This window comes from Marmota flaviventris, chromosome 15 (assembly GCF_047511675.1).
Source record: "Marmota flaviventris isolate mMarFla1 chromosome 15, mMarFla1.hap1, whole genome shotgun sequence".
NCBI lineage: Eukaryota > Metazoa > Chordata > Mammalia > Rodentia > Sciuridae > Marmota > Marmota flaviventris.
This window is the reverse complement of record NC_092512.1, coordinates 33089220-33098186: the sequence shown is the minus strand read 5'-3', so window position 1 is coordinate 33098186 and position 8967 is coordinate 33089220. Positions and strand designations below refer to the sequence as shown.

At 42.1% G+C, this 8967-nt stretch overlaps 1 protein-coding gene across 3 annotated transcripts in view; it reads right to left on the bottom strand.

The window, feature by feature from the left end:
- Nucleotides 1–5303: 5303 nt before the first annotated feature.
- The window catches only part of Dpys (dihydropyrimidinase), a 73076-nt gene continuing 69412 nt past the window's right edge, over nucleotides 5304–8967 (bottom strand). Inside the window, exons 9-10 of one of the 3 annotated variants that reach the window (XM_027949201.2) lie at nucleotides 7048–7161; nucleotides 5304–5703 (exon numbers count right to left, since the gene is read on the bottom strand). In XM_027949201.2, coding sequence (XP_027805002.1) covers nucleotides 7057–7161 — 105 coding nt within the window. In that variant the 3' untranslated portion in view covers nucleotides 5304–5703; nucleotides 7048–7056. Of the gene's footprint in view, nucleotides 7162–8967 lie in introns of all 3 variants that reach the window. The other 2 variants (XM_027949210.2, XM_071602189.1) reach the window with 2 other exon arrangements.

Sequence of the window (8967 nt, the reverse complement as noted above, 5' to 3'; positions counted from 1 at the left end):
TGAAAGTTCAGAGCAGAGCTGTGCCCTGCACCACCACACAAGCAAATGGTGCAGAGCTGGGGCCAACACGAGTGACTGAGGCTGAGCCCTCTGTGCATCAAGGGAGGTGCCTCATGGCAAGAGGTACTGAGCCCATGAGTGTTCAGGGGTGGCAGTGACAGAGTGATGCTGCTTCAGATTCAGTTCCCAATGGCTAGGGACAGGCCATGGCTAGACTTCTGCTGCTTTGGCACCTGCTCAGCCACCCACTCAGAGGTGGTTCATACTATGAATCACTCCCACCCACCATTTCCCACCTGGGCTCTTGACTTTGGGTTTAAGGGGAGAAAACATCAAATCTTGGTCCAACTATCTTAAATATAATGAATGCATAAAAGAAAGAAAAGCCAATAGATTTCCTATAACAAATCAAGTTGGATTCCATGACAACTGCCATTGATCTCAGAAAAGTCTGCGTAAATAATTGGAGAAAATAATGCATAAATAGCTTTTATGCAAAAATAACTGGAGAACGTGTCCAGCACACAGAGAGATAAGTTGGTAAAACTTTACCTGTGTTATCTTGGATGGCTGGGAAACTCTCTTCACTGAAAAGGCTTCATACAGTCTGGAAAATCCTTTCCAGGTCATCCTTCTGATGATATCTGGGGTCTGAGAAATTACAGTCCATCTTCCTCCCCAAGCCTCAGTATCCCCACATATGGAATGAAGATAATCGCAGTTCCCACCTTGTGGTGGTGTTATAAGGATCATGTTAGCTGATATTTAGGAAGTATTAAAGCAATAGATTGTATTTTTAGATAAATTCTTAATGGCTGAATGCTGCTGTTATTTTCTTCTGAGTGCCAGTGATGTTCAGGTACATCCTTCAGGAATAGATCTTTTATTCAGTTCTGACTAAGAAACATGATAGTCAGGCACGTTGTTGCACACCTGTAATCCCAGCAGCTCAGAAGGCTGAGACAGGAAATCACAAGTTCAAAGCCAGCCTCAGCAAAAAGTGAGGCATTAAGCAACTCAGTGAGACCCAGTCTCTAAATAAAATACAAAATAGGGCTGGGGATGTGGTTCAGTGGTTGAGTGCCCCTAAATTCAATCCCCAGGACCAAAAAAGAGATGAAGAGAAACATGCTAGAGGGGTCTTGTGAAGTCAGTTGGACCAGAGTTTACATCCTGAGTTACCCAATAAACAGCTGAGTGTCTTCAGGGGATGACCCAACCTCCCTCATGCTTTGTTTTCTCATCTAAATAAGAACAGTAATACTATCTGTCTCAAAAGGCCAAAGAGAGAATTAAATGATGGAGTTTAAATAGGATTCAGTACTGGTCTGGTATCTAATAAGGGCCTGTAAGTGCTGTGAAGAATCTATTAAGCACATTTGTAGGTTTCACTGAAGAAAAAGCCAAAGGGCCTGTGCTCTTGGGGAGGCTGTATCCTATTATAGGGCAGAACACCGCTGTTTGAAAAGCCCTGCCAAAATTCCTCACTCCCCTGCCTGTTATGCAAACGCCCTTGGCCCACAGAGTCCTAAGGGCCAGTCCACGGTGCAGTTTATATTTTTACAAATGCTGCTGATAGCTCTTTAGGCAAATGCATCTCTGACTTTAAACACAATGTTTTTTTGTGATGTTACTTTTTATTGATGAATAGTACCCTTCCCCCTCCTTCTCCTCCTCCTCCTCCTTCTCCTCCTCCTCTTCCTCTTCTTCCTCTTCCTCCATCATCTTCTCCTTCCAAGATTGTTTCATTCCTTCAACAAGGGTGTACCGCCCACTCTGCAAGGCACCCAAGGGGCAGTCGCAGCCACTCTAAGGGGTTTAGTTCTGTGATCTAGAAACAGTGGGTGTTTAATAAATAATGGACCCACTGCTCTTAAAAAAAATAACAAAAAAAGATATTCTTCAAAAAGAAGTCAAGGAAGAAAGTGGAGTTGACAAAAATAAATCTAACGCATGTATTTTTTTTTTCCTTCAGGAGGCTCAATATTAGGTAAATGAGCAAGAAGAGAGTGAGCCCTTGTGGAGGAAGGGGAGGAAGGAGGGGACACTCTGACCTACCACTGATGGAGGGCCAGGGGCTTTATGCATAGCCTCAATTAATCCTTCCAACTACCCTTGCAGGAGGCATTATTGGTTACTATATTCCCATTGAGCAATAGAGAAACTGAGGCTCCTGAAGTTCAGGTATCTTGCTCAGCTAGTTCAAATGTACTGTTTGTGACTTAAAGCTTGTGATAAGCCCAAATACTGCTTCCTATACAGAGAGAAACAGAAGAGGGCCTTAGCTGTAACCACCTCCTTGCTGACATGGAAATTTGCTTACACTCCCCACTTGAAAGCCAGGTTCCAACCTCCCCTATGTGTGACCCCGCTCGGACTGCTTACTGGGACCTGCCCCCAGGCCACCATGCCCACTGGCCCTCATTGAGCCCCCCTTATGCTCTGACCCCATGCCTGGGCTGGCTCTACCACCCCCACCCCTCATTCTTGGCTTCCATACCCCTGTTTCTGCCCAAGGAGCTGGCATTGCCAAGCATGGCGAATTTCTCCATAGAAAGAGATGAACAACCAAGGCTTTGGCAGTCTCTGGATAGCACATCATTATTAACTCATCATACTGCCATTAATGGTAAGCAGAGTAATGTAGCTAGCAATTGCTGACCATTCAGTCTGGGCTTTCTAACCCTCACAGCATCCTGTGGACATATTCTGTACCATTACCATTCTTCTCTTATAAATGAAGAAACTGAGGTTTAGGAAGATCAATGAGGAGAAGGAGCTCAGCCTCATTAGCACTCCAGAAAATGCAAATTCAAACTCTAGTGAGATCCTTTTGACAGGTATCAGATTGGCAAAATCCTTGGAGAACCATTTATCAGTGTGTAAGTAAGGCAAGATCCATCAGTTTTGCTCCTTGTACTGAATGTATAGACCCTAGAGAAACTCAAATTCATACCCACAGAAAGCTATGCCGAGATTCTTAGAACAGTGTTGTGATAGCCATGTCATTGAACAATCTGAATGTTCATCCAACCAGGGAATGGGTAAGTAGTTTGTGGTATGATTGTAGGTGGAATATTCTTCAGCAATAAAATCAATAACTAGAATTAGACCCACCAAAACAAATAACTCCCAAGCATGTTGATAACACACACACAAAAGCAGAAACAAAAACAATATATACTATGCAATGTTTTAATAAGGTTTAATCACATTCAAAACAATGCTTAGGGTCAGGTATATGTATATTCAGGTATAAAAGATGTATGTGGAAATGAAACAGCAGACGGGGGCTGCTGGGTACCCAGGGCAAGGAATGGGAAATGAACAAAAGAGGAGAAAGTCTCCATTCTTAACTGGGAAAATTCAAAAGGGTGATTTATGGTAATTTTTTATCTTTTGGCAAGTTTCGATAATCTCATATTTTAATTTTAAAAGTTGCTCAAGGCCTCACATGTAGTGAACAGAGGACAGCATTTAGAGCCTGCACTTTTTATCTCCTCACGCTTCCTTGGAGGAAGTTCAGTGGAAGGTGAACATGGAGAAGAAATTCTACTTGTTCCATCCATCCTTTGTGCTGACCTCAAACATGCAATTGTTCAGGGACAGAGATCTTATTTTGTGCACCAGCAGCAGTCTTGAAAAATACGGCATTAAATATTGATAGCTTGAATCATGTTTTCCCATTGCCTTCTATTATTATTTAGAACTATGGTCTCAACAAAAGCACTGGCAACAAAACCAAATAAAAGGAACAAAGAGAGCCCCCCATTCATTTCGATTGGCTGTTGCAATGGAATCCTATAGCGATTTCATTCTCCCAAACATAGTTTTCAAAGAGACAATGATGACCCCAAGCTCTACATGCAGAATGCCCTTACACAAAAACCCTCCATGAAGTTTGTTCCTATTTTGTTGTGAGTTCTCACTAACTTCATCTGTGTCAATTTAAAAACTTGGCAGAAACTCTTACACTTTTTCCTTTATTCAAAAATGAATAGGTATCCATTGAATGCCCATCGGTTGCTGGGTTCTCTGCTAGGTGCTGGGGAGCCAGGCAGACCTTGCCTGCATGAGTTTTCAGTTTCCTAAAGGAGACAGAGCGGTAAACCCAGTAACTGCTGTTGTTCCTCAGCATATGTGGGGTATTGGTTCTGGGGTCCCCAAAATCCCTCAAATCTGAGGATGTTCAAGCCTCCCATATAAAATGGCAGAGTATATGCATACAACCTACACAGACTCTCCCTTATGGTTTAAATAATCTCTAGATTACTTGCAATATTCAATATAATGTAAAGACTATGTAAATAGTTGTTACACTTTTTTTAGCAAATAATGACAAGAAAAAGTCTGTATGTGTTCAGTACAGATGTAATTTTTTAAGAAATATTTTTGATCCACAGTTAGTTGAGTCTATGTGGAACCCACGGATATAGAGTGCTAATTGTATGATGCACCAGATAAGGTACTATGACAGGGCCCACACTGGGCTCTGCTATGGAGGAGCATAAATAAGGCACATAACCCAGTCACCGGATCTTGGAAAGCCTCCCAGAGAGGGTGACATTTTGTCTGAATGCTAAAGGCTGAGTGAGAATTTGCTTCTGAGTAAGAAAACAATTTAATCATTTCCTTTCAGAAGATTCAGTGATTCTATTGTAGAATTTCCATTGCCAGTCAAAGTGGAGAAGAAAAATAACCAATATTTTAAGGTATATTTTAACCTGAGGAAAAAAAAGAGCTGTAGTTTGAACCTAAAGATTTCTCTTGAGGTGTAGCTCTTCAACCTTTTTTATCATGCGCTCAAAACAAATGGCAGGTGAGTACAATTTCCCACTACCCTTGGTTAAACCCACATGAGCAAATACCCACCCCTGATTTAAGTGGGTATGTTAGGGGAACCCACAAGAACTGCCTAATTACCCTGAGTTTACTCCATGTTTTAAACATCCCTCTTGACCTAGTTACCCAGGAGAAGCAGCTCTGATTCTCTGCAAACACAGAGGGATCACAGTACAGACCGGAAGTACATGGGAAAAAAGTGTCAACCCAGCATCTCTCAGCCTTGCTGATTCCATTGAATCCTTCAAATCCTCAAGTCATCAGTGTGATTGGATAATTGCCTTGGATTCACCCTAAGGTTGAGCACCTGATGTGATTACATACACTCTGTCAAGGGCCTGATTGTTGGGAGTCGCTGAAGCAGATGGCACACCGGAAATCACAGTCTTGAGTCAAAACCACCCCCACAGTCCCTGTTCCACTAGTTAGAAGGAGACACACATAATTCAGATAACAGAATATCAAATGAAGATCTCAACGTTTATTAATTCCAATAAAATGTAAAATCGCAGTGCAGTTTCAAAACAAATGTAGCCACTAAAATGAAAAAAAAAATCTGTTAAACAAGAAAGTGATGTTTTCAAATTCAAAGAAATCTAGTGCAAACAAAAATTTTAAAGCATCATCAATGAATTTTCAGACAGACTTTCCAACACAATAATATTCATTTATATCTTCAATCTTAGGCAACAACAATGGCATAGTAAGGAAGACAGCAATTGCTGTTGAAAGAAAATCAAAGAGGCCCAGAGCGATTATTTTTCCTAAAGGATCTTGGGGAGTTGAAATAAGGCCTGGGTCTCCACGGGCTGAGGACGTGTGGCTGTGAGGGGAGCACAGCATCCTTTCCTCTGATTTTACCTTTGAAGAGAATAAAAGCAACTCAGTGTAGCATTCTCCTCCACAAAGAGAGGCAGAATTCAAGCTAACCCCAAGAAACACTCCAATCAAAGTAAACACTAAGCCCGCTCCTACAAATGCAGTTCATAGCATGTGATAGTTTTCAGTAGCATTTCCATCCCTTGCTAATCTTCTTCTGAATCTTTTAATACGATCTTATTGAATTGGAAGAATAATTTCAGTAATGTAGAAACAATAAAAACACTGAAACTTGGGGCTAGAAAAAGTTCAAGATTGACAACATGCACAGCATGTGGGACAGAGGGCTTGGTTATTCAAGGATTCATCATCCACATCCCTGCAGCCATGGGGGTTTTGTAGGGAAACACAGGCTGCCAAAATATGACTATGTGCAATGCCTGAGCACATAGAAAACCAGACCTTTGTCAAGCAGAGCCCCTGATTAGCACAAACCTCTGGCCCTATCCATCAGGTCAACCCTAGGTTAAAGTCTCTTGCAGATTGGTACATGTTGAAGTATCTGAAAACATATCATGAAATAAATTTTTAAAAGTTTCAGAACCTAGTGAAATTACAAAACTGGAAAAATGCATTTATTTGATGAAGTCAGTAAAAGTGATGGTAGAGAGATACTAAAATCATAACAAGGCCACTGTTGTTAAATAGGGATATGACAGAACAGGATTAGAAAACAATTAAGGAGAAAAAACATTGACAAGGATGTGATCACAGGTGCTCCAAGACAGAAACATATGTGTGTCAAAAAGAATGAGGGGCACCTGATGAAGCACTCAAACATCTTTTCAAAAATGATCGTGTCTATATTCCAAAAATTAAGCATGGAAAAAAGTGCATCAAATACTATCAAATAATTTTTCTGAAAATTACATTCCTGAAAACAACATTCATTTTTCATGCATTCTAAATTCTAGAACCCAGTGGAATTTACCATACAAAGATTCATTGTTCCATATAAAGTTCTAATTGGTTTATAAATTTTGACCATGAAATGATACTCCTTGTTGTAAGTAGTGCAGTAACAGGGCCCTCTGTATGCTTCCGACCCACTGCTTCTTACTTGTGGTAGATTCTCTGGGGAATGTTCCTTGCCATTACCCTCAAGACCTTCTTTAATCCCGAAGGCTCATCTCACTGTTCTACACCAACAGGTCTCTTATCAGTCTCTTCTTAGCTTAACTGTCCTTGCATTTTTCATCACTTTGAAGCCTTTGACCTTGGACTCTTCAAAGGCTTGTGAAGGGAGACAGGCCAATTTCACATGCTGACATTTATATGCTGATTATCACACAGGAATACTTTCTCCGTCCACTCTTCATTACTCACAGCACCAAATCAGGGGTGGTCCTGCTTCCTGGTCCCCACTGTGGAGTCTCTGGGTTTCAATTTGCTGACCTCTCCCTTATAGGGTTCTCGCTCCACCGGCACAGGTGTGCAAGTCTGAAAGAGAACATATTTCATTTCCCTCTTTTGGTTTATTGACTTCAAAGTTACAGACATGCTTCCTTTGTGAATTGTGAGAGCAAAACAGAATCTTGTGAACTTATCGGGTACCAGCCTCTTGCCCTCTCCTGGGGTTTCCTAGGACCCTTGGGTCTCTGGATTGTTCTTTCTTTGTCAGTGTTAATCTGTATCAGAGGAAGGCTCAGGGAATGTGCCATCTGGGCTTCTGCCACAGCTTCACCTCGTCCAAGTCCCATCTCCTATAGTCCTTCCCGAGATTCCACCTTTTCTTCTAGTTTCAGTCCTAGCCATCTGTCCCTCTCCTAGGGCTGAGCATTTTGATCAATCACAGCAACTTGCTGGTGTGTGTTTCCTGGTCCTGTCTGCCTCTGTGTGTAACAGGCTTTCTGCAGAATCTCACCTCTTTGGTGGCCAATGACACAGCGGAACCCTCAGCTGGGTTCAGCTGGAGTTAATTTAGTGCTTGAACACAGTTTCAAAATCTGGACTTTATAAACAAAGGAATTCAGGAGAAGTAACTAAATCATGCTGTTTGTAAATATGTGCGCAACTTCTCTGACAAGTCAAGAGGCAGCGAATGTCAGTGATTAATGGCACCGGCTCTGGAACCAGATTGCCTGGGCAGTTACTCAGCACGGTGGGTGCTCCAGTTCCTGTAGCTGTGAACTGGGACTAAAAACAGCACCTGCATTATAGGGTTGTTGTGAGGATTAAAATGTTGACAGGATTAAATATAAGAGAAACATTTGGAATAATGCCTGACACAGATAAGCTTTGGATCCGGAATGTCCCCCAAGGGTCATGTGTTGAAGGCCTGGTCCCCAAAGCAGCAATGTTCAAAGGTAGGGCTTTTAGAAAGTGATTGGACCACGAGGGTTTTGGCCTCATCAATAGTTTAATCTATTGATAGATTCATAATTTGAATGTACTATTGGGCGGTGGTGCAAACAATAGGAGTTGGGACCTAGGTGAAGGCAGTAGGTCTTTAGGGACATATCATGTCCCCAGTTCTCCTGCCCCCCTGCTGTCTCTCTGCTTCCCGGCTTCCATAAGGTGAGCAGCTTTGCTCCACTATGTCCTTCCACCATGATGTTCTGCCTCATCACAGAAACTGCCCAGAAACAATGGAGCCAGCTGACCATGGCTCTGAAACTGTGAGCCAAAACGAGTCTTCCCTTCTATAAGTTGTCTTTCTCATGTATTTTGTCTCAGTGACAGAAAGCTGACTGACACAAAGCTCTTAATAAATAATGTACACAAACACAAGCACATAATAAGCCATTATGGGTCTCATTTTGATCATCCAAACCAATATACTGAAGTTATCAACAATGTGGGCTTTGGAGTAAGATCTAAGTTTGAATTCTCCCTTTGCTATTAATTCATTGTAGGGAACTCACAAGTCATTTAATGCCTCTGAATTTACACGCTCATTCACAAAATTTGGTAAATAAAACTCATCCCTCAGATACTTGAGATACAAGCATTTCCTTCATTCAACGGACAATTACTGAGCGCCCACAGCCTCACCTATTTTTCCACAGAGAATACTACAAAGAGCAAGGTGGAGTGAGCTCCCACAGCCCTGGAACTTGCAGCACACACTGAGCACCAGGTCAAGCCTTGGTCCCCTTACTGTGTCTGCCCCGATGTTGGCTGGACCTCCATTTTGGCTCATTATCCACTCAACCATTGGCTTCACCTCAATCCTATTGGTATCTCAAGGTGCCTGGAAATAAAGTGCCAGCTTCCCATTTCTGCCACCTAGTCCTGGACACTGAG